Source organism: Somniosus microcephalus, chromosome 1 (genome assembly GCF_052327205.1).
Source record: "Somniosus microcephalus isolate GS21.2 chromosome 1, FLI_Smic_1.0, whole genome shotgun sequence".
Lineage (NCBI taxonomy): Eukaryota > Metazoa > Chordata > Chondrichthyes > Squaliformes > Somniosidae > Somniosus > Somniosus microcephalus.
The window spans coordinates 151,543,145-151,569,523 of NC_140987.1; the positions used below are offsets into that span (position 1 = coordinate 151,543,145).

Genomic DNA, 26,379 nt, shown 5'->3' on the forward strand with positions numbered 1-26,379 from the left:
TCCGATCCTCTGTCCCCTCTCCCTCCGATCCCCTGTCCTCTCCTCCCACCGATCCCCTGTCCTCTCCTCCCTGCGATCCCCTGTCCTCTCCTCCCTCCGATCCCCTGTCCTCTCCTCCGTCCGATCCCCTGTCCTCTCTCCACTCCAATTTCCTGAGCTTCTCCTGGAACGAAATGGCTGGGAACCGGGAGGAAATGGTGTTCAGGCTATAGGGTCCGGCTAGGTGCAACATGGAGTGCGCATGCAAGACTCCGGTGGTAGGTGGACGGGGCGGTGTTCAGGCTTGGCCCAGAGGGCCCAACTCCTCCCCCCATACAGCTGCGCATGCGCAGAACGACTCAATCTTGCTCGTGCAAGCAATCACTCTGTTGGTTATTTGACTGGCAAATCTTTACTGGCTTCCTGCTATAGTAGCACCACCTGAGATCCAGTGGGCATTGAGTATTTGTACTTCATGTTTTCCATTTCCTATGTTAATGAATGTTTCTGCCTTAAAGTTGTAGCCTTGATCTTGGTCCATTCATTCTGAATTAAGGAATTTTTATCACTTCCAGAAGGAAAAAAAAAATCCAAATAAATAACTAACCCACTAATTAGAGTATAAAGTCTTTTATTTTACCAGCCAAGGACAACTATAATTACAATTGTAGAATATGAGATAACGGAGGAACTTCACAAAGTTAATACAGCTCCACTTTCTGTAGGCTGCCTGACAAGTTTGCTACACATTACATATTGCAGACAAACTGTTGGGCGTGTCTTGTCCTCCAAGTGGACCAATCAGAAATCTGGTCTAACCCACTGGTGTTGCAAATAAACACAGCCACCTGTATTTATAGGACCTGAATTATGCGCTCCTCCACATGTATCTGCGCATGTTAGAGGAGTCCTGTCTTTGCTACCTCCTCTTCACAAGACAGGTTTCCATAGTTGTGAAATGTGCTGTAGAATGACTTGGTGGCAACATTTGGAGCAGGAACAGTTCTTGCTGTAGAAGTGAAGCTATCATGGTACTGAATCCTTCGAAGCCCATAAGAACATAAGAAATAGGAGCATGAGTAGGCCATTCGGCCCTTCGTACCTGCTCCGCCATTCAATGAGATCATGGCTGATCTTCTGCCTCAACTCCATTCACCGGCCCTATCGCCATATCCCTTGATGCCCTTACTAGTCAGAAATCTATCGACTTCTGTTTTGATTATACCCTATGACTGAGCCTCCACAGCCCTCTGGGGTAGAGAATTCCAAAGATTCACCATCCTCTGTGTGAAGAAATTTCTTCTCATCTCAGTCCTGAATGGCCTACCCTTTATCTTGAGGCTGTGGCCCCTGGTTCTAGACTCCCCAACCAAGGGAAACATTCTCCCAGCATCCATCCTATCAAGCCCTGTAATAATTTTGTATGCTTCAATGAGATCCTCTCTCATTCTTCTGAATTCAAGAGAATACAGGCCTAGTTTACTCAATCTCTTCTCATACGACAGTCCTGACAACCCAGGAATCAATCTTGTGAACCTTCGTTGCACTCCCTCTATGGCAAGTATATCCTTCCTTAGGTAAGGAGACTAAAATTGTACACAGTACTCCAGGTGTGGTCTCACCAAGGCCCTATATAATTGGAAATAACAACAGAAAATGCTGGAAAAACCCAGCAGGCTAGGCAACATCCGTGGAGAGAGAAATAGAGTCAACGTTTCAGGTTGAAACCCTTCGTCAGGACTGAAAAAACACAGGAAATGAAACAGATTAAAAGGCCAGTTTGGGGGCTGGGGAATGGGGATGAAAGAACAAAAGAGAAGTGAAGAGACATTAAGAGGTATTCAAAATGAGACGAGATGGTGATAGGACTAGTAAAGCGACAAAAGACGGCTCTAGATTAGGTGTGAAATGCGCTGGCAGAATGAGAGACAGCTGCCATGTGGGAGAGAAAAAAAGGGGGAAGGGCACCAAACAAAGGTGTGGATAAAAAATATATATATAAAAATGTAATAGGGGCCAAGGTTATGATCTGAAATTGTTGAACTCGATATGGAGTCCGGAAGGCTGTAAAATGCCTAATCGGAAGATGAGGTGCTGTTCCTCGAGCTTGCGCTGGGTTTCCATGGAACAATGCAAGAGCCCGAGTACGGTGAAGTCTGAGTGGGAATGGGGCAGTGAATTAAAATGACAGGCGACCGAAAGCTCGGGTCACCCTTACGGACTGAAGGGAGGTGTTCCGCAAAGCGGTCTCCCAATCTGCATTTGGTCTCCCCAATGTAGAGGAGACCACATCGTGAGCAGCGAATACTTGATTGCACGAAGTACAACTAAATCGCTGTTTCACCTGGAAGGGGTGTTTGGGGCCCTGGACAGTGGGAAGGGGGGGAGGTATAAGGGCAGGTGCTGCATCCCTTCGCTTGCACGGAAGGTGCCGGGCGAAGGGGAAGGGTTGCTGTGGGTGATAGAGGAGTGGACTAGGGTGTCTCGGAGGGAGCGGTCCCTATGGAATGCTGAAAGAGGAGGGGAGGGGAAGATGCGTTTGGTGGTGGGATCACGTTGGAGGTGTAATGATATCAGCAAATAGAGATGGTATTTGCCTGTTCGATTATGATGCCTTAATAGCATGATTGCATGTATTGATTGCTTGTGCCTGACCAGCAGAGGGCATGTGACCGAGAGAAGTAAGGCAGTTGGTTTAGTTTCAGTTTCGTTCTAGATGCATCACTAGCAGGGTGTCTCCTGAAATGCTGTATAAAGAGTCGAACAGACTTTAGATTAAAACTCATTCTCTTTCATAAATGTCTCGTCATTGAACCCACAAAGAAATCAATACATGGTGTCAGAAGTGGCTGAAAGAGATGAAGAGAAAAAATCTGAAGTTAAATCAGCTCTCCACAAATTAGCAAGCCAAAAGAGAACATCGTTGCTTACCATTGGAGAATAGCTAACAAAGTGAAAAAATGGAAGGTTTACACCCACCGGCGACGCTTCAGTTGACAGGTAATGTGGCTGAAAATTGGAGGAGGTTCAAACAACGTATGGGGTTGTATTTAGCGGCAATCGGAGCTGACGAGAAAGGTGATAAAATGAAAGCGTCACTGTTCTTACATGTCGTGGGTGATGAAGCGCTGGAGGTGTATAATAACTTCACATTCGCTGCTAATGGAGACAAAATGAAGCTAGATAAAATAATGGAACAGTTTGAGGCCTACTGTATACCTAAACATAACGTGACGTTTGAGAGGCACATATTTTTCATGTGTACAGAAAACGGGAGAGACTATTGATCAGTATGTGACTGAACTGAGAAACTGAAGCAAAACATGTGAATTTGGGGGACTGACAGACTCGCTGATAAAAGACAGACTGGTGTGTGGTATTCCGAATAATGGTCTAAGGGAAAGACTGCTAAGAGAGCAAGATCTAGACCTGGGAAAAGCCATAGCACTGTGTAGGGCTACAGAGACTGTGAAGTTGCAGGCAAAGGAGCTGTTCAGTGACAATAGCTGCAACGTGGATGCAGTGAGAATGAACGGATACAAACCGTTTAACAAAAAGAGCACCAATGTGAAAAAAGAGGCGTGGCCAGCGAACGAAAATGAAAGGGACAGTCGAAAGTCATGTAGTCGATGTGGTACACAGCATCCCCCAAGAAAGTGTCCAGCATATGGTAAAACATGCAATAGTTGCAACAAGAACAACCATTATGCCCGTTGCTGTAAGAACCAAGCGCAACAAAGCAAGGTCCATACAGTAGATGAAAGCGAGACAGAGGAGTTCAATGTAAATGTTGTGTCTGAAAACAAAAAAGAAGAAAGAGACTGGATGTTGACACTAAAAGTGAATGACATACACATTCCATTTAAATTGGATACTGGAGCACAAGTTAATGTGATATCAGAGACTGATTTTAAGAAAATTAGACCCAGACCAAAGATACATGGAATAAAAGTGAAAGTGACAGGATTCTCAGGTACTGATATACCAGTGAAAGGAAGATGCATTGTCAAAGTGACACACAAGGACAGAGCGCACACGCTAGCATTAATCGTGGTGCCAAAGGATGTGCAAGCCATACTAGGTTTAAAAGCCTGTGAGAGACTGAACCTGGTAAAGAGAGTCCTCGTTGTGGAAAGCGAAGGAGAGACAGTCTATGATGAACTGAATGTTGCGTACACACCGGGTAAGCTGAGGTATACAGCAGACACGTTGTCCAGAGCTGTTGACCCAGGAGAGCCCGCAAACACAGTGGAAAGACTGAAGTACAAGGCAAAAGACAGTGGAACTGACTTCTACCAGAGCATGCTTGTATACCGCACAATGCTGCTCGAGTGTGGTATTTCACCAGCCCAACTCCTTATGGGACGTCGGCTAAGGTCAAACCTACCCATCCCGGAGAACCTCCTGAAAACAAAAGAGGGGGAGAAAGTGAGGAAGTTCAAAGAGCAACAGAAAGAAAAGCAAAAGTACTACTATGACAGAGGAACACAAAACCTACCTGAACTCCACACTGATGACCAAGTAAGGTTCAAAGACAAAACAAACACATGGACTCAGAAGGGAACTGTCCTGAGTGAAGTTCAACCAAGATCATACACCATTCAGACAGATGAGGGTGCTGTTCTGAGAAGAAATCGTCGAGATCTTCTCATGGGACCAGCCACAGCAGGTCAAGAAACTGATACTGTTGAACAACCTGATCACACAGCTGAGAACACATCGGCCTAGAAATTGAGTAGCCTTAGCGCCGCATTTGAGGCGCTAGAGGGCCTAGCGCCGGAGTTATGGCCAGTTGGGAAATTGAGTGGGGCCCTTCCGTCGGCGTTAAGCCGGTAGCGCTGCGCCGGCACCGATGACGTCATCGGTGTGCGCAGCGTCCCGGTTGCCATGCCGACGGGCCCCAGCGCCGAAATTCAGTTGCGGCCACCTCGCCCGTGGCAGCCGCAACTAAGACTCTGGCAACCGAGTCTTACACAAGTTAGCGCCGGCGCATTAAGGTCGCGCGGCGGCCGGCCGCTTTCCCGCCGGCCGCCTGCCCGCACCTCCCTCCCCGGACTCCTCCACCGCCCCACCCGCGGAACAGATGCGTCTGGCCTGCAAGCCCGGCACTTGTCCGAGGTGCCGGGCTCATTTTTGAAAAAATCAAACGGCCAGCGATCGGGTGAAGGCAGCGCCTCCTTAACGGGAGGAGGAGGCCTGCACTTCCCCAGCCTGCCGCACCGTATCGGGTGCCGCAGCGCCGGATTAGCGCCGCAATGCGGCACTCAGCGCCCATTGGGAGGCACTCACGCCCGCCAGTAGCGCCGGCAGCCGTCTGGGCGCGGCGCTACTGAATTTTTGGCGCGCGCAAGGGAATTAGCGCCGGCGCTAAATTTCTGGCGCTAAAGCCCTGGCGCGGCGTCAACTCAATTTCTAGGCCATCATCTGAGGCAACAACTCAGATTCAAGGACAATCAATCAGAAAATCCTCAAGACACGTGCAGCCTCCTGAGAGACTCATTGAGCAAATTTAAGGACTATTGTTATAGAAGGAAGTAATGTTATCTTATTCTTTCTTCAAGTTCTAGTGTATTGACATATTTCATGTGAACACACAAAGCAAGGTTAAAAAACTTTGATCATGATAATGATAATGTAAGTTCATTAAGTGTTACAGTTAAAATGCAGATTAATACAAAGAAAACATGTTGTTAGTTAAAAGTAAAATACTTTTGTTTTAAGAAAAGGAGATGTAATGATATCAGCAAATAGAGATGGTATTTGCCTGTTCGATTATGATGCCTTAATAGCATGATTGCATGTATTGATTGCTTGTGCCTGACCAGCAGAGGGCATGTGACCGAGAGAAGCAAGGCAGTTAGTTTAGTTTCAGTTTCGTTCTAGATGCATCACTAGCAGGGTGTCTCCTGAAATGCTGTATAAAGAGTCGAACAGACTTTAGATTAAAACTCATTCTCTTTCATAAATGTCTCGTCATTGAACCCACAAAGAAATCAATACAGGAGGTGGCGGAAATGGCGGAGGATGACCCGTTGAATGTGGAGGCTGGTGGGGTGAAAGGTGAGGAGAAGGGGAACCCTATCGTGGTTCCGGGAGGATGGGGCAGGGGTGAGGTCAGAAGTGCGGGAGATAGAACGGACACGGTCGAGAGCCATGTCAACCACGGTAGAGGGGAATCCTCGGTTGAGGAAAAAGGAAGACATGTCGGAAGCACTGGTGTGGAAGGTGGCATCATCGGAGCAGATGCGGCGGAGACGGAGAAACTGGGAGAATGGAATAGAGTCCTTACAGGAGGCGGGGTGGGAGGAAGTGTAGTCCAGGTAGCTGTGGGAGTCAGTGGGCTTGTAGTGAATGTTGGTCAATAACCTATCCCCAGAGATGGAGACGGAGAAGTCGAGGAAGGGAAGGGAAGAGTCGGAGATGGACTATTTGAAGGTGAGGGAAGGGTGGAAATTGGAGGCAAAGTGAATGAAATTGTCCAGTTCAGGATGCGAGCAGGAAACGGCACCGATACAGTCATCAATGTACCAGAAAAAGAGGTGAGGGGGGGGACCCGAGTAGGACTGGAACAAAGAGTGTTCCACATATCTCACGAAAAGGCAGGCATAGCTAAGACCCACGCGGGTACCCATAGCAACACCTTTGATTTGGAGGAAATGTGTGGAGTCAAAGGAGAAGTTGTTCAATGTGAGAACAAGTTCAGCCAGGCGGAGGAGGGTGGTGGTGGATGGGGACTGGTCAGGCCTCTGTTCAAGGAAGAAACGGAGCACCCTCAGGCCATCCTGGTGGGGGTTGGAGGTGTAGAGGGATTGTACGTCCATGGTGAAAAGGAAGCGGTTGGGGCCAGGAAACTGGAAACTGTTAAAGTGGCGGAGGGCATCAGAAGAGTCACGGATGTAGGTGGGAAGACACTGGACAAGGGGAGAAAAGATAGAGTCGAGATAGGAAGAGATAAGTTCAGCGAGGCAAGAACAGGCTGAAACGATGGGTCTACCAGGGCAGTCCTGTTTGTGGATCTTGGGAAGGAGGTAGAAGTGGGCTGTGCGGGGTTGGGGAACTATGATGTGAGGCTAACAGGTCTGTAGTTCCCCGTTTTCTCTCTCCCTCCTTTCTTAAATAGCGGGGTTACATTTGCTATCCTCCAATCTGCAGGAACCGTTCCAGAATCTATAGAATTTTGGAAGATGACAACCAATGCGTCCATTATTCCAATGGCCATCTCTTCAAAACCCTAGGATGTAGGTCATCCGGTCCTTGGGATTTATTGACTTTTAGTTGCATTAATTTTGCTAGTACTGTTTTTTTTACTAATAATAATTTCTTTAAGTTCCTCATTCTAGTCACACCCTTGGTTTTCTCGTATTTCTGGGAGGTTTTTTGTGTCTTCCTCCGTGAAGACAGAAACAAAGTATTTATTTAATTTCTCTGCCATTTCCTCATTCCCCATTATAAATTCTCCCGTCTCTGACTGTAAAGGACCTACATTTACCTTCGCCAGTCTTTTCCTTTTCACATACCTTTAGAAGCTGTTACAATCCATTTTTATATTTTTCGCTAGTTTGTGCTCATATTCCATTTTCCCTTTCATTATCAATTTCTTGGTCCCCCTTTGTTGACCGCTTTTTCTGGCAACTTTATAAGCTTCCTCCTTTGACTTAATACTAGCTTTAATTTCTTTTGTAAAAAGTCACACAACACCAGGTTATAGTCCAACAGCTTTATTTGAAATCACAAGCTTTCAGAGCGCTGCTCCTTCTTCAGGTGAAGTGGAGAAATGCATAAAGACACAGCTTATATAGTCAGAGAATCATGTCAGATGTTTACAGGTAACGTTTCCAACTGCCATTTATCACACCTCGGCAGAGAGATAATCACAGCAGTCAAAGGTGTGAATGGTGTCCAAACAGGTCGACGAGACCATGCAGACACTGCGACAACGGATGAATGGACACCGTGCAACAATCACCAGGCAGGAGTGTTCCCTCCCAGTCGGGGAACACTTCAGCAGTCAAGGACATTCAGCCTCCGATCTTCGGGTAAGCATTCTCCAAGGTGGCCTTCGAGACACACGACAACGCAAAATCGTCGAGCAGAAACTGATAGCCAAGTTTCGCACCCATGAGGACGGCCTCAACCGAGATCTTGGGTTCATGTCACGCTACATGTAACCCCACCTGATGCAGGGTCATCCAGACTCGAGTCGACATTGGCTTGTTCTCTCTACACAGATGCGGCCGGACCTGCTGTGATTTCCAGCCAAAAAAAATGTTTTTTGTCTGTTTTTTTGTTTTTCATACAGACCCCAGCATCTGCAATATTTGACCCCTTGTGACCCCACCTCATTGTTCTTTGATGTAATGTTTCCCTGACTGACCTGTTTGGACACCATTCACACCTTTGACTGCTGTGATTATCTCTCTGCCGAGGTGTGATAAATGGCAGTTGGAAAGGTTACCTGTAAACATCTGACATGATTCTCTGACTATATAAGCTGTGTCTTTATGCATTTCTCCACTTCACCTGAAGAAGGAGCAGCGCTCCGAAAGCTTGTGATTTCAAATAAAGCTGTTGGACTATAACCTGGTGTTGTGTGACTTTTTACATTTGTCCACCCCAGTCCAACTCCGGCATCTCCACACCTTAATTTCTTTTGTTAGCCATGGTTGGATCACTTTTCCTTTTGGGTTTTTATGCCCTAGAGAAATATAAGGGAGTCTATAGTACACACATGTATCAAGCAATTGATAAATGCTATGGTTGCAAAGTACATTACCTTCATCACATTCCCCGAGGAAAGGAGACACTGGCAGGACAGGGCACTGAGCTTCCACTCGGTGGCAGGGTTCCCTCAAATGCACAGCCATGTCGGCATCAGGGCTCCTCATATCAATCCTATGACCTACATGGACAGAAAAGGTTTGCACTCAATTAATATTCAGGTGGTACCTTATCTAGGAAGTAGCCATAATGCCTTCACTATGCAGTATTCCATGGTGTCCACATTATCTGCTGAAGAAGAAACATAGGGAGGATGGCTCTTTGGACCGTTGGCCTTTGCATAAATGTCTGCTAATCCCATAGAGAAATCCCATAAGAGCAGACAAGTGCCTCAGGATAGAAGCCTGAATATTTGTTAGTAGTTCTTCGGACGCCACCTCCGCCTGCAATAAAAGTGTACCATCTAATATTGGTACAATGAAAAAACATGTACAAAGGGACAATAGCTCTGTGAACTGTACCCTGCTGAATTGCACAAAAATATTATCCACTTTCACCACAATCGAAGTGCATCTGTTGATCCCAGATTGTACTAAATTATTTTCTCAATGGCTTTCTTAAACAGATGCATACCCTCCTCCACATCATCATCAAAAGAACAAATACGATTATTAAGACATGAAACCGTGGTGGAAGCAGAATTCATAATAGCTTTTCAAAGGGAAGTGGATAAAAATTTGAAGAAGATTTGAACAGGTGTGGAGAAAGAGCTGAGGAATGCGACTGAGTGGATTGCTCTTTCAGAGCGCTGCACAGGTGTGATGGGTTGAAAGGCCTCTTTCTGTTCTGTGAAATGCTATGATTCTAGATCTGTGCTCAGCAGTACACCTTGAACGTCTCCTCCCTGGAATGCAACTACTCAGTGGCTATGGATGACTACACCTTACTTTCTTGTGCAGTGATCCTGTTCTCTGATGAGTGCAGTACAGTTGGATGATGAAAGTTCCTCGGTAGAGACAATAAGATTGTGCAAAATTATTGAGGATAGAAAAAGATCGCTTATGTCCCCCACATAGGTCAACAGATATTTGCAGGTCAAGTACAGCTGTGGAATATTTGCCAAAGACTTTCTGTACAGGGCCAATTATATGATTGGGTGTACAAGTAGCACCAGTACTGATGGAGCACACAGGTATTGTTGAGTCAGGAGAACAACTCTTAGGACTGTTGTTCACCAGGTTCACAGAACACATGATTCCCCGGCCAGTTTGCCTCTTCATTATAGGCTACTGCACTTCACATACAATACTGTCATTGGGCCTTGAAAAATGTTAAATGACCCGACGGTCCTATACCCTGTTTATCACCAGGATTATCCTTAAGTCACTTAGGGGTCAATTTTCGTGGAGCCGTCAGGCGGGGTTTCAGGCGTGTGGGGGGGGGGAATCCTGAATTCGGGGGTCCCGACACCATCCCGCCGAAAACCCCGCTCCACGCAACTTTCAGAGGCAGCGGGTACCCGCCCCGCACTGGGACCCGCCGACCCCAGGCGGGAAGGGATTAGTGCCAATTAACTGCCTGTTAACAGGTAGTTAACAGGCAGTTTTTAGCCTAATCCCTATTTTGAGGGGTTTCGTGTGGGTTTCCCGACGGCTCCAAACCACGCCAGGTTAGAGCAGGCGGGCCGTCGGGTTGAAGGAGTTGGAGGGGTCGCGATGTCGGCGCTCAGGTGAGTGATGGGTGCATGAGTGCAAAGGTAAGTGTGTTTGGTGTGTCTAAAGTGTGTAAAGAACTTTTACTTACCTGTACTTACCTTCACAGCCTTTCTTCCTGTTGCCGTCGGGAGCGCATCACTCAGCCGGCACTTAAAGCTGAACAGCTGCGATCTGTGAAAAGTGACAGCCTTCAGCTTTGAGTGCCGATGTGAGTTCTAACCAAGTCTGTGCAGAAGGACTCATGTCAGAACTCAGACTGTCAGTGTTTGACAGCTTGAAACAGCTGTGAAACACTGATATTTCATCTGTCAAGAACTCTTGACAGATGAAATTGCAGTCTGTGACGTCACCTGTTGCCGGGTGGCCCTTAATTGGCCTGCTGAGCCCACTGGGCGGGCTCAACAAGGTCAATCAAGGGAAAATCGCATGGATTGGCCAGACGTCGATGTAGGCGGGACTAAAACCCGAAAGTTGTAGTCCCGCCTTCTTCCCGACAGCTTCGGGAAAATTGACCCCTTAGTGTCCATTTAAAACTGATGCTACAGTGAAGGCACCTTCAACCATTTGGATATTGCTACCTTATAAGGGATTTTGATTAATGACTTTACAATTTTCTTTGCTACATTGCTTGTTGTTTCTTTGCATTTCTCTGGCATTTACTTTTGGTTTCATTTGTGGTATACTTTTTGCATTAATTTTAGGCGCTATATTTTCAATCTGTTGGTTGTGGCAGCTGCTATTGCAGCTTTCTGCTGGGTTTACCTCTCCATTTTCTGGTCATGGAGGGGGGTAAGAGAAGACATGAGAGGGTAATGTGTTTACACCCAAGGTGGTCCTGCCATACCCACCCCTCTGTATGTATAGACCATTTGTGTGCATACCTAGACAGCTCTGCGGAGACCTGCCTTCACTGCCTACAATTCACCATAGGAGGCTTTCACAGAAGCGTGCCTCCTCCTGGGTCAAGATCTTCAGACACGTTCCGGGAGAGGAACAGCTCTGCAGTGACTATCAATGTGACAACTGCCTTGAACTGCTACAAATTGGACTTGTTTCCAAGGAATAGTGGGAAATCTATTAAATTTCACAAGCAGCAGTGCAAAAAGCAGGTGACAAATGTCTTGTTTGCCAGGGCTGACTGTCTCCATTACTTTCTGCATGGAAAGCAGCCAGCAGCATGACAGAACACTGCAGTTTAACCATATTGCATGTTTCTCCAAAGTATAAGACATTTTTGATGGTGGCCATATAGGCTCAGGATCCTGTTCCTCCTCCTCCACCACTTCCCCTCCTAACCTGTGTTCTATGACTCACCAAAGCTTATTAACTGCATATGCTGGCATGTGTTTCTGTGCTGGTGCTTGCAAACAACGATGAGAGGGATACCGGTGCTGTCTTCTTCAGCTCCACCTGTAGTGCTGACAGACTGCTCAGGGCTACAAAAACAGAAGAGGTACTGACAGCTGCAAGAACTATCTCCTAACACTACTTAACTTGCAATATACTGTGTGTAATGTTTATATAGTGACTGTGAAGAAAAACAAGGCATAAAAAACAGGATGGTACCAGTCCTGAGCTCAGGAAGACCCGTGGCTTTACCTTCCCGTACTGCATCCAAGCTCTTTTATAAAAGGATGCATTGTGGGAGCTTTTTAAGGTTTGAGCTAAGGTTGAATGGATTGGAGAGAGGTTTATGTGATCCCAATATTTAAGACCCTGGGAATGATAGGCCTCATGGCTTGACATCAGTTGTGGTGAAGATGGTGGAAGGCATTATAAAACATGTGATTTATGATCATTTGGATGGATTGGGAATTAGTTAAAAAATTCCAGCATGGCTTTAAGAAATGGGAGGTCCTACCTTCCTAACCTGATTGAGTTCTTTGAGGGAATGACCAAATTAGTGATTGATGACAGTCTAGTAGGTGCTGTATATCTTGATTTCTAGAAAGCTTTCGATAAAGTACCACATTGACGGCTATTGGATACGATTTGATCATGTGGAATTGGTGATCAGATATTTTTGCTGGATAGGAAATTGATTGCAATCTTCTAGGCAGAGGGCTGTCATCAATGGGAGTAGATTTACATGGAGGCAGGTGATAAGTGGAGTCGCGCAGGGTTCTGTATTGGAGCATTGCTGTTTGTCATCTTCATAAATGAGGATATTAATGGAAGCATTCAAATTTTGCAAATGATACAAAAGTATGCATGGGAGTTGGGAATTTAGATAAAATATATAAATAGGTCACAGGCCAATTTAGATAAATCATGGGAATGGACCCATTTGTGATGGATTCTCCTCATTCACTGCATGCTATGTATGTGATGTGGTCTTATTGACACTGCCACAGGATCGTGTAATCAACACCTCCGTGTATTAGAAACCTTATAGACTATCTCTTGTTTCTCAAGATAAACAATATGAACTGTGCTTTCAAACTACCTGTATGTGCTGGAGATTGTGTAGTAGCCTTTTTGTGGTTACCAGACTGCTTAGCCTCCATGGATGAAGTTTTTCTAGTGGGGGCTAACTTGAGCAGCTTCACTATCATTTCTCCCACCCACACAAGTATCTTTATTAGTGAGATTGAGCTTTTAAACTTTTCAGCATTGAAGTCTACATTTTTTGTCACCCTTTTAAGCTTGTTAATACATCCTTTGCAGCCCTATGGCATTTACTGCATTTTATTCCTTTTTCTTCCATACCGTAGTCCACACATAAGTTTGTTCCTCCAGAGTAGCATTAACTGTATCCTAAAGAAATCTTTATATTTTATGAACTATTTGGCTTAATTAAACAATTCAGAGTCTATGAAATGTGATTATCTTCCCGTTCTTGATTCCATTTGTGCCTTTAATGTCTCTTTTGCTAGCAGTGTTTGGAGTCACATTCATTAAAGAAAGAGTAATATAAAAACAAAATACTGCGGATGCTGGAAATCTGAAATAAAAACAGAAAATGCTGGAATTACTCAGCAGGTCAGGCAGCATCTGTGGAGAGAGAAACAGAGTTCACATTTCAGGTCGATGACCTTTCATCAGAACTGGAAATAGTTAGAGATATAAGGGATTTTAAGCAAGTGCAGAGGCAGGGAAAGGAGGAAGGGAGGTGTTGCTATGGGAACCCGCATGGGTCCTAGCTATGCCTGCCTTTTTCTGGGATATGTGGAGCATTCTTTGTTCCAGTCCTACTCAAGTCCCCTCCCTCACCCCTTTTTCCGGTACATTGATGACTGTAACAGTGCCGTTTCCTGCTCTTGCCCTAAACTGGAAAATTTTATTAACTTTGCTTCCAATTTCCACCCTTCCCTCAGCATTCCAACGGGACCATACCCTCTGAGACACCCTGGTCCACACCTCAATCACCCCAACACACCCTCACCTTCACAAGGCACCTTCCCGTGCAAGTGCAGGAGATGCCACACCTGCCTTTTTCCCTCCTCCCTTCCCACCGTCCTGGGCCCCAAACATTCCTTCCAGGTGAAACTTGTATTCACTGCTCACGATGCGGTCTCCTTTAAATTGGGGGGACTAAACGCAGATTGGGTGACCGCTTTGCAGAACACCTCCGTTCAGTCCGCAAGCATGACCCCGAGCTTCCAGTTGCCTGTCACTTTAATTCTCTGCTCCACTCCACTCCCACTCTGACCTTGGCCTCTTACACTGTTCCAATGAAGCTCAATGTAAGCTCAAGGAACAGCAGCTCATCTTTTGATTAGGCACTTTTTAGCCTTTTGGACTCAACATCGAGTTCAACAATTTCAGATAATAACCTCTGCCCCCATTTTTTCCAGACAGCAGCTGTTTATGGTTCTGCTATTCCCATTTACACCTCTTCTAGACCCATCTTTTGTTTCTTCACTTGTCCCATTACCATCTCCTTTTGTTTTGTACAATCATACCTTTTGTCATTTAATCTCTCCTGCTTTCCATCCTATCACAGACCTTCCCTTTTGTTCTTTCCTCCACTCCCTCCTTTTCCCTGCCTCTGCACTAGTTAAGACCTGTTATCTCTCTAACTTTTTCCAGTTCTGATGAAAGTTCATCGATCTGAAACATTGGGCTCGATTTTGTCAGTGTGGGTGGGCTAGGGCATGTCAAGTGGGATTCGTGTCAGGACCTCGACTCCGAAGTGAAGTGTTGAAAAATTGCGATTTTCTCCTAATTGGGCAATTGATTTCGAGCCTGGCCCAATGAGTCTTTCCATCCAGAAAGTCGCCTCCGATGACGTCATCAATGCTGCTGGATTTAAGACCTGCAAGCAGCCTTGCTTCTTCTGGAGACTGGAAACACTTTGGAAATTGTATGAAGGACTGCATTTACCGACCATGTCTACCAGCAAGCAAAAGTGTGCACCTCGCTTTGATGAGCCCTTCCTCCAAGCTCTGGTGCAGGGAGCAAGATCTAATAAGGAGGTACTCTTCCCTTCCTCAGGGAGAAAAAAGCCACCCCAGCAGACTAAAGCTGTGTGGCTGCAAGTGGCCAAGGAGGTTGTGATAAATCCATGTAGTGAGACAAGGAACTCGAAGAGGCGAGGTATGAGGATTAATACGAGTGCTTTATTGAGCGACTGCGAGACAACCAGGCAGGCCTGCTTCCAGGCATTGCACCTTTGCTGACCTTGGCAGGAAGCTAACCCCTGACCTTAACAGGAAGCAACCCCTGACCTTAGCAGCAGCATTGGCTACAGCACCACCTGGTAGATAACCTTAATCATAACATCCCAGATTACATAGCGGTCAACTCCATATCAATGAGCCGCAGAACCTGGCTGCAATGCAGGAAGAGGTTTTATGACCTTCTCCACACAGGAAAAGTGAGTATGGCTTTCCCATCACCCTCAATCTGATCCCCATCGCCTCTCCTCACCAGCACTCTGCTTTGCCAACCTCTTCCTCCACATCCCACTTCACACTTACATCACTGCACCCTTACCCATTGCCTCTCTCCCTGTGGTTATATTCACTTAACTATTCGACCATCTAGACCTCACGCTCCCTATCACTGTGATGCAACAATAACAACAACTTACAACACACAGGGAGGGCCCTTTGTCTCCTTCTAAGCATCTATTGCTATGCATTCGCTACACTCACTCCTTCATTCTCACTCAAACTCCACTTGTGTCCCTCATTGCAGGAAAAGAGAGCCCACAATAAAAGGGAAAGAGCCATAACAGGAGGAGGGCCACCCTCAGTAGCCCAGCTCACCGCCTGGGTGGAGGCGGCCCTGGGAATCGCCGGGATCGAGGAGGATTCCCAAGTGGGGGATGGACAGACGGGCGCATCACAGCAAGCTGGTGACAGAATAGTTTGGCATCTCTCTCATTGACATTGCCTGAGTCACTGATAATGAATCTGATGTTCTAACAGATTGACTTATGATCATCTGCACTATTCAATGTTCATGTAACCTTGACCTCACATCTCTAACTCTTTCCTTTACTCCCCCACGGGACCACCGAAAGACCCCGTCCCCACTGTCCAGGAGGAAGAGCCTGAGCTTCCAGATTCCTCAGAGAAAGCTGCAACCTCTGAGGGTGCAGTGTCAGCAGAATTCAGCACACCCAGCACCAGCACAGGCACTCACACCTCGGTGGGACCTTTGCGAGATAGAGTAGTGTTGGCACCTGGTGTATCACAGCTCACAAGTGAGCATCAGCAAATGGTGGAGACAGGGACAGCAGTGGAGAGTCCTCGTCAGAGGGCACAGGACTCTTCCAGCTCGGCTCAGCTGCATGTCAACCCTGTGCCTCCAGGTCCATCCAGAAGGAAAGCGGTGCTGGAACTCCAGGAACAGGTGCAGGAGTCACTGGCAGGTTTTGTCTCCAGGGTCGCTGCGAGTGTGGAGCGAATGAAGGAGTCCATCGCGAACATGAGCAGAGCCTTTGTGGAGGCATTGGCGCATGGACGCAACAGCACGGAAAGGATGGCAACCTCCGTGGAAAGGATGGCTATGGTAGAGGAGAGGACGGCTACGGCCATGGAGGAGCTAAGTTGCCAGTGTTGAAAACATGGTCATTGTTCAGAATAGACTGGCATCTCTTGAGGAGCGATGGTCAGCTATTGAGCATAGAAACCAGACCTTCATGGAGGTCCTCTGGAGTAGGACTTCCAGTGCAGAAACGGGTCCTTGTGGCCCCCCTGAAGTGCAGCAAGGTGCTGTCAAGCCACTTGCTAGCTCTGAAGTGGGCCTGACCCATGAGAGGGATGTTGGTGGCAGACAACAAGGAAGCGGGGGCTCCTCTCCAAGCGCTCACACGACCATGCCACTGCAAAGCCCTCAGTCAGAGCCCCACCAGAGTCCTCACCCAACTGAGATGGGCATCTCATCCCCTGCACAGCCGCAGGTGCAGCAGTCTGTTGCTGAGCCCTCACAGGTTCACAACCCCAGAGGACGGACGCCAAAGGCGTCGAGACAGGAACAGCAAGTGAGCAAGGGGCCTCCACATCTGCTGAAGCCACAGGGGAAGCACCACATAGGAGCACGTGTAAGAGGAAGATAATGCACAAGTAGTCACTTGGGTGTTATGTTGTGTATATTTTTGAAATGCCATCAGTTGCTTGTTGTGATAAAAATTTCTGATGGCAATCTGTTGAAGTTGTGGCCTGTGTCATTTCGCAAATGGGGCTTCCACATTGAGGGCTTAGAGTGACTTGCAATTGTCAGTATGGTGGTCAGAGTGATAGGAATCCGCAGGTTCTTGTCCATTGTCGATGCACTGGTAAGAAGGTGCGAGGCCAAAATGTTTGACTGTGCAGGCTAACATGAGTGTGTCCCTTGCATCCCGGGCAGCAATGTGGTCGTGCTCTGGCGCCTTCTGGCCTGTGCAGTTTCAGGTGAGTGAGCAGCAGCTTGGCGCTCCTGTTGTTGCTGCTGCTGTTGTTCAGGGTTCTGCTGTTGCCACGGGTGGTCTTTGTCCGAATGTGATGTCCAGGAGGAAAGGAAATGAATGGTTCCCATACTTCTGCTATATGTCTCAGTTGAGGAAGCACTCAGTCAAGGTGGCGAGAGGGGTTTCCTGGGAGGTTACACTGGAGATGAGTCTCAGGCTCCAAACTTCCACAACAATGAGTAGGCCTGCTAAAAGTTCCCCCAGACCTGAGACAACAAAGTTCTGCCACCTGCAAATGATGATTGCTGAAAACTCCTTTTTAATGGTGGAGCTGCAGCTGTTACGACGCAATCCACTTGTGAGGCCACCAGGATTAACTGGCGTGTTCCAGAGGAGGCATATAGGATGGGGGAAATGTCTAAAAATCAGAAAGGCCTCTCAAAGTTGGATTATTGAGGCAATTAAGTGGTTGTTAAGGGCCTTAAGGGCCTATCCCGCCTCTTGGAAGCGGGATGGAAATGGGGTCTGAAACCCCGATTCTGGGAAAATTGCTCGGAGGCGGGATGGATTCGGGATTGGGACCGCACGCCATTTTTTTGCGATTTTACCACCTCACACGCCTACAAACCCGCCTCCTCGGGCCTGGCAAAATCAAGCCCATTAACTCTGTTTCTCTCTCCACAGATGCTGCCTGATCTGCTGAGTATTTCCAGCATTTCTGTTTTTATTAAAGAGGGTTGCATTTATTTAGCACCTTTCACATTGGCAGAATGTTCCATAGCTAATAAATTACTTTTGAACTGCAGTCACTGTTGCTTTGTAGGCAAGGTACAGCTTGCACACTCTATTCCCATCCCAATCTGGCTGACTGCCATTTTAAATCCTAGACTCATACATCTACTGGCAAGAAGGTGGTGAGTAGCCATTTCCTAGATCTCCACCAATTTCCTCTTTGACTGGCTACTAGGTGGTGTGAAATGCCACCCCAGCTATACTACACTGTCTGATTTGCTCAACCACTATGCTATAGCATCCACTCATGGAATCAGAATAGTACAGCACAGAAGGAGGCCATTCGGCCCTTGACATTCACAAGCTTAACACGAGTCAGATCAGGAGCTCAGCAGAGTGGCGGGATTGAAGAGGTCTTCTCCCACTGTATGGCACTGAACTTTAATATTTTAATGCTCATTTGAAAATCCTATCCTTGGAAATACAACAATGATGCTGGCACTGATCAGGAGAACAGAAACATTGATAATTTTTTGAAAATTTCATATCTATTTTTGAAACTATACTAGACATGATTGGATTATTTTTTCAGATAAATAGTTTTAAGGCATTAATGTGCCCTGCAGAAAAAGCATATTGTGGTGATTATTCTTGTTTTGTAAGAAGTATTGTGATTGGTTGTCTGTTTCCTGCCATTGAGATATATGCTGTAAACTCATTGGTAGTTGATGTCATGTGATTTGTGGTGGCCATCTTAAATTCAGTTCTCTACAGCCTTGGTTGGGACTGGGTGTTGAAGATGTGCTGCTGGGTTTTTAAGGTTAATAAAGCCTAAATTTAGAAAGGCAAATCTACTCTTCATTTCAATTTATTAACCTTTTGTTAGAATGGAGCGATATCTTCAACCGGAACGATTTAATGCTGACCCTAATTCTGCAGGAGTGGATGATGAATGGAAACACTGGTATCGTACATTAAAAAACTTTTTGGGTGTGTTGGATCAAGAGTCTCTAAATAAGTTGAATATACTGATCAACTACATTGCTCCGGATGTGTATAAGTATATCTTGGACTGTGAAACTTACGAACTGGCTATTGCTACATTGGAAAAGATTTTTGTTAAACCAAAGAATGAGGTATTTGCACGTCATCTTCTATCTGCCCGTAGGCAGCAGGTGGGAGAATCTTTGGATGCTTATTTACAAGCACTTCGGTGCCTTGGTGCTAACTGTAATTATAAGGCCGTGTCGGCAGAAGAATATAAGGAAGAATCGGTACGGGATGCTTTTATTAATGGATTACTGTCTAGATCAATTCGTCAGCGGTTATTAGAAAATAAGACTTTGGATCTCAAGAGTGCTTTTGAGCAAGCCTCTACATTGGATTTGGCTCAGAGAAGTTTGGATTCTTACGCTCTTTTTAATCGGCCGGCGACTGTGGTTTCGGCAGTTCCGGATGAAAAGGAATTATGTGGACTTAATAGGAGTGGTTTACCAGATTCTGAAACAATTTCTACTTCGGCTGCTGTTGCCTCTAGGATTCAGAAGTGTTATTTTTGTGGGAACGCCCGGCACCCTCGTCTGAAGTGTCCTGCTCGGGAGGCTGTGTGTAGTAAATGCGGCAAGAGAGGTCATTATGCACGTGTTTGTAAATCAATTGCCTCCTCTGCGACTATTCAGCCTTTAGATAGGGCGTTTATTGCATCAGTTTCTGCTGCCTTTGCTCATGGCCTAAATAAAGCTATAGTTACGGCCCAAGTTAATGGGTTAGAAGTGAAGGCCCTTATAGATACGGGCAGTACTGAGAGTTTTATAAGTCTTCAGTTTGTGAAGGAGAAGCGTTTGAAAATTTCGCCTGTTACTTATCAGGTGTGTATGGCTCAGACGACTCTCACCTCACAAGTAGCTGGTTGTTGCCTTGTGAAATTAATTCTTCTAGGTAATACGTATACTGATATACGCCTATCTGTTTTGCCTAATCTCTGTGCGGATATTTTGATTGGTCATGATGTGCTTCAATTACACGAGTCTCTCAGTCTTTCTTTTGGAGGAACTAAGCCACCTTTATCTACTTGTGGATTAACTTCTTTATCCATTTCTCCATTATCACTCTTTTCCAATTTGATGCCGGATTGTAAGCCAATTGCTACCAAGTCAAGAAGGTATAGCAGTCAGGATAAAGAATTTATTAATTCTGAAGTTCAACGTCTTTTATTGGAAGGAATCATTGAACCTAGTTGTTCGCCCTGGCGGGCACAAGTAGTTGTCACCACTAACGAGAGACATAAGAAGCGAATGGTGATAGACTACTCTCAAACTATTAATAGGTATATTCAATTAGATGCGTACCCTTTGCCTAAGATTGATGAGCTTATCAACAAAGTATCTCAGTATAAGGTTTTTAGCACTATTGACCTAAAGAGTGCTTATCATCAGATTCCTATTGTTAAGAGGGATCAACCATATGCGGCCTTTGAGGCTGGCGGAAAGCTGTATCAGTTTTGCCGAGTACCATTTGGTGTTACTAATGGTGTTGCCTGTTTTCAACGGGCAATGGATGCTTTTATAAGTGATAACTCTCTCTCTGACACCTTTTCATATTTAGATGACATCACGGTGTGTGGCAAATCAAGGGTGGAGCATGATTCTAATTTAGAAAGATTCCTTCAAGCTGCGGAAAAAGTTGGTTTAACTTTCAATAAAGGGAAGTGTATCTTTTCGACCACTGAGGTAAATCTACTGGGGTATATTATCTCGGGAAACAAGATTAAACCAGATCCAGAACGCCTGCGACCATTGATTGATTTACCTTGTCCTACTAATTCTAAGGCTTTGCAACGAGTTGTTGGACTGTTTTCTTATTATTCTAATTGGATTGCAAACTTTTCGCAGAAGATCCGGCCCCTTATTCGGGTTACAACATATCCTCTATCATGGGAGGCCAGGATGTGTTTTGATAATTTCAAAAAGGATATCCTTGGAGCAGTTGTGCATTCTACTGATGAGCAGGTTCCCTTTGTGATTGAGACGGACGCTTCCGATTTTGCAATTGGGGCTACTCTGAACCAAAATGGAAGACCTGTGGCCTTTTTCTCACGTACTTTGAACAATTGTGAGAAAAGACACTCCTCAATAGAGAAAGAGGCGTATGCAATAGTAGAAGCACTGCTTAAATGGAGACATTATTTATCGGGGCGACATTTTACGTTGGTAACTGACCAAAAATCTGTGTCCTTTATGTTTGATGTCAAACATTTTGGAAAGATCAAGAATGATAAAATAATGAGGTGGAGGATTGAGTTGGCATGCTACCATTTTGATATAGTTTACCGTCCGGGGAAGGATAATGTTGCTGCTGATGCGCTGTCGAGGGCTTATTGTTCTGTGATTCACGGAGATACGCTTATTAATCTTCATAATGCTTTGTGCCATCCTGGTGTTACGAGGATGATACACTTCGTACGCAGTAAGAATTTGCCCTTTTCAGTTGAAGACGTCAAGCGGATGACTTCATCATGTTCTATCTGTGCTCGGTGTAAACCGAATTTCTTTAAGCCTCAACGAGCTCATCTTTTAAAGGCTACTTCTCCTTTTGAACGTTTGAGCGTTGATTTTAAGGGGCCTCTTCCTTCAATGACTCAGAATCGATATATATTTACTGTTGTGGATGAGTTTTCAAGGTTCCCTTTTGCTTTTCCTTGCACAGACGTATCAGCTGCTATAGTTATCAAATGTCTGACTCAACTTTTTGTCATCTTTGGGATGCCTGCGTATATCCATTCGGATCAGGGAAGTTCTTTTATGTCTTCCCAGTTGAAGGAATACCTCCAGAGTCGGGGAATCTCTACTAGTAGAACTACCCCGTATAATCCCCAGGGTAATGGACAGTGCGAACGATATAATGGGGTGATTTGGAAGGCAGTTATGTTGGCTTTGACATCCCGGAACCTTAAGAATACACAGTGGGAAATGGTATTGCCTGATGCCCTGCATTCCATTAGATCATTGCTTTCAACGGCTACTAATGTGACCCCCCATGAAAGGCTCTTTAACTATCTGCGGAGATCTACTACGGGATATTCGGTACCTTCATGGCTTACTATGCAGGGACCTGTGCTGCTTCGACGCCATGTTAGATTGTCAAAATATGATCCTTTAGTGGAGGAGGTGGAGCTGTTGGAGGCAAATTCCCAATATGCTCATATTCGATTCCAAGATGGGAAAGAAAGTACTGTTTCAATTAAAGACTTGGCTCCTTGTGGTGGCCAGCCCTCTTCTGAGGATATTAACAATAGTCATGATTCAGATAATGTGGATGTCGTCACAGATACTACGAATATTTCCAATCCTATTGCAGATAATTATAATTCTATTAGTCAGCCCTCGATGGATGTTCATGACTGTCCCAGTTTACCTCCTGATGGGATTTCTAATCCGGAAACCGTTGATAATAGCCTTCCTGCAGAAGATACTTCCGTGTCTCCTGGTGTGGGAGGGCAAGGAATTTCACCAAGGTTAAGAAGGTCGACACGAACAAGATATCCGGTCGACCGATTGAAAATGGACTTTTAAAATAATTTGATAGTAATGTTTTAAAATTGTTGAAATATTATATTTGTATTGTTTTAGTTATAAATAATTAATTGTAAATTGTAAAGGCTACTTAGGTTGGAGTATGTTTTAAAAGGAGGGGTGAATGTGGTGATTATTCTTGTTTTGTAAGAAGTATTGTGATTGGTTGTCTGTTTCCTGCCATTGAGATATATGCTGTAAACTCATTGGTAGTTGATGTCATGTGATTTGTGGTGGCCATCTTAAATTCAGTTCTCTACAGCCTTGGTTGGGACTGGGTGTTGAAGATGTGCTGCTAGGTTTTTAAGGTTAATAAAGCCTAGATTTAGAAAGGCAAATCTACTCTTCATTTCACATATCAAGAAGATTTGATTATCGTAAAATAAAGATTGAATAATTACATCAACAGAAATACGTTGTGATTATTCAATTTTTTTAAAACTATATTCAACTAGAAAAAGGGGTACTCTTTGTTTTGGTACTCCAATTGTTTTACAGTTGCACTTCTAGACTACCAACCAGAAAGCCCAAGTTTGAATACCATTGTAGACTGTCTCTGATAGATCAGTACTACGGTGCTGTAAAATCAACAATAAACCTGCCTGTTTAAAAACACTCCTGTGCCACTGAGCAGAGTATGAACGTGTTGAAATGCAACACTAATTGGCTATTGTAGCAGCTGATATTATGTTCACGACTCAAAAGCAAGCATGGGGAAAAAAATTGGGTGACTCGGGTCCGGCAGTTGGAATCGTAGACCGATATGTGGGGGAATTGTGAGCCAAATGATCAGTTGTTCCATTGGCAAGAACAAAACAGAGGCAAGCAAAGAAAAACATATTGCTGACAGTCTTGACTCCTGCTGACATCCCATTATTCACCAAAATTCTTACAAATAATTGAGAACGTGGATAATGGGAGTGTGCATAATTGAGGTTTTACTGTATTGATTGTAAGAAGTGTATATATTCCAATACCTTTAAGCTCATCTTGCTGTTCACGTAGAGGCTCCTGATGATTTTGGTTTCCCTAAATTGTGGGGAAATAAAAGGCTAGTAAATATGAGCAAATAATTTTTAATTTTTTGCAACTAAAATATTTTTTAAAAATAAACTAATAATCTGACTTTTTATTATCGTGTTTAAAATTACTTCTATTGTCTCCAGGTCAGTTCATCAAAAGATGTGGAATATTTGTTACGTAGCCTATTTTCATTTTAGTCAATTAAATTAAATAATAAGGGCAAATAAAATAAAGCAAAAACAAGTTTTAAAAATCCATGAGGTATAAAATTGTATTTTTTTAAAAACACAGATCAATTGTACTTAAGAATCTAAACTTTAATTCTTAATTGTATTAAACATTAATTTTTACAGCACATATTTATGATGCATCACACTACATATGCTGAGTTTAAATGTCAATGTAATGCTCACAAAACAGTAGTAAAAGCTTGAAAAAGTCTTTCTGTATAGTATAGCACAGCAGCTGCTCCACCCAGTGGTGTAACAGAGAACAGAATTTGACATCAATAACGGAATGGAGCAGAACTAACAAGTTAGAAAAGTCCTGAAATTCCTCTGAGGGCTTTTTTGAGGTGAAGCTGGATCTGAGACAGGGCAGAACTTCCACCTGACCCATGGGTGCACTCCTGACCCTGTCAAAATAGAGAGTCCAGGCATTAACACATTTTGGGCGGGTGCTCAAGCCATTTTCAGTGCAACTGGGGCAGGTCTCATTGGTGGAAGGATGTCACTGCGGCACTTTGTTGCCGTGTGTTTGGAGCTTTTCTGCTCGCTGAATATCTTTAAAATCTACAAGGAAGCTTCTAAGTTTCAGCTTGTTGCTTTCTCAACTGCAACGAATTGCTCTGTGATCGACTGCCAAAGGAAATGCAGCCATTGTTATTTTCAGTAGCCCCACTTCACCAGGATCTGGCAAGCAAGTGCACCTGCTTCATGCAGGTGTAAATTATGTTGGAGGCAAAGGAGAGAATACTCTTGGGTGGTGCTGGGGGGTGGGGGGCGGGAATGAAGGGGCACTAGTTTACTTTTCATCTAAATTATTGTTCCCATAAGCTCTGTATTTTTTTTAATTAAAAAAAGGTTGTACTATATTAGCTTCCGAAAAGGAGAAGTACCATTTTCCTAGAGAGAAAACAGCTTACTGAAGATGCAATATGTTTGGTATCCCAACTGAAAGAGATCTGGTTGGGTACCTATGTGAATTAGTCTTGACAAGGGTCCCAGACCTGAAACGTTAACTCTGTTTCTCTCTCCATGGATGCTGCCTGGCCTGCTGATTATTTCCAGCATTTTCTGTTGTTATTATCATTTCAGTGGTATCTGGCAGTTTAGAAGGTAGATCTGGCCTTGTGGTTCATCTAGAAACATAGAAAATAGGAGCAGGAATAGGCCATTCGGCCCCTCGAGCCTGCTCCGCCATTCAATGAGATCATGGCTGATCATCCAAATTCAGTACCCTGTTCCTGTCTTCTCTCCATATCCCTTGATCCCTTTAGCCTTAAGAAATATATCCAACTCCTTCTTGAATATATTTAATGAATTGGCCTCTACGGCCTTCTGTGGTAGAGAATTCCACAGGTTCACCACTCTCTGGATGAAGAAATTCCTCCTCATCTCTGTCCTAAATGGCCTACCCTTTATCCTTAGACTGTGACCCCTGGTTCTGGACTCCCCGACCATCGGGAACATCCTTCCCGCATCTAGTCTGTCTAGTCCTTTTAGAATTTTATAAGTTTCAATGAGATCCCCTCTCATTCTTCTAAATTCCAGCGAGTATAAGCCCAATCGACCCAATCTCTCCTCATACGTCATTCCTGCCATCCCAGGTATCAGCCTGGTGAATCTTCGCTGCACTCCCTCCATGGCAAGAACATCCTCCCTCAGATAAGGCGACCAAAACTGCACACAATGCAGTTGCCAGGAGGGTGAAAAACTTACCTTGCAGTAGGTAAGTCAAAATATTGGTGGCCCACCCACTACCCTGTAATTTGTTCAGGCTACAGACACAGGAAAGTTTGGCCAGAGAATTTGGCTGGCAGCATACTTGGCTGGAGAGTGCAAAATCTAGCAAGGCAAGCACTTTCAAACAGCTACAGAACATCACAAAAGGGAAAATTGTGGTGGTGACAGAAAAATAGACGAATTGTTGACAATGGTACAGCAGAGACATGTAAACAACACTGTCCCCTTGGATACTCAAGAGCTGGAGGTTCTATGGCGGAAGGTTCACCAAAGGAGGGTGAGGCAGCTGCTTTGTGAGTGACTGCAAATAAGGAAGAAATGCTAGCATCAGAGCAAGGTGACGGTAGTGAGCTCCTCACTTTTGCACATTTTCATCAAGTATGTCACAAACCTAAGCTGTGAACTCCCGCAACCTCTGGGAGATATAATTTCAACAATGCGGGCAATCATTGGCCGCAAATTTAATAAAGGAGGCGGGTTGGAGTCAGGTTGCCTGGTGGATGGGTTCCTGTGCCGCTGCCGGTTTCAGCCGCTCCCGATTTCCGATTTTAGTTTAAGTGGCCTAATTAGTCCCATCGTGCGCACTGCCCGGTCCAATGAGTGGGAGCGGGTCTGTTGCTGTCCACTGATGACGTCATTGCTGCAGTTGTTTTTAAGGGGCCCATGTAGCCTCAGCCTCTCATTTCTCCTTTCTGCTGCTGTGTGAATGGTCCCAGGCTACAATGACTGCTGCCAAACCTAAGGTTGCTCCAAGGTTCAATGAGGACTCCCTCCAAGCTCCAGGAGGAAGTAAGAGGGTGCAGGGAGGTTCTGTTCCCTCCCGATGGCCGGAGGAAGCC

The 26,379-nt window shown here is 45.1% G+C and overlaps 1 protein-coding gene across 1 annotated transcript in view; it reads right to left on the minus strand.

Annotated features, from left to right (window-relative positions):
- Window positions 1–26,379, minus strand: part of LOC147124414 (uncharacterized) — a 347,949-nt gene that overhangs the window by 176,608 nt on the left and 144,962 nt on the right. Inside the window, exons 10-11 of the mRNA XM_085969950.1 lie at window positions 23,531–23,582; window positions 8,753–8,878 (exon numbers count right to left, since the gene is read on the minus strand). Of these exons, the coding sequence (XP_085826076.1) occupies window positions 8,753–8,878; window positions 23,531–23,582 (178 nt within the window). The remainder of the gene's footprint in view (window positions 1–8,752; window positions 8,879–23,530; window positions 23,583–26,379) is intronic.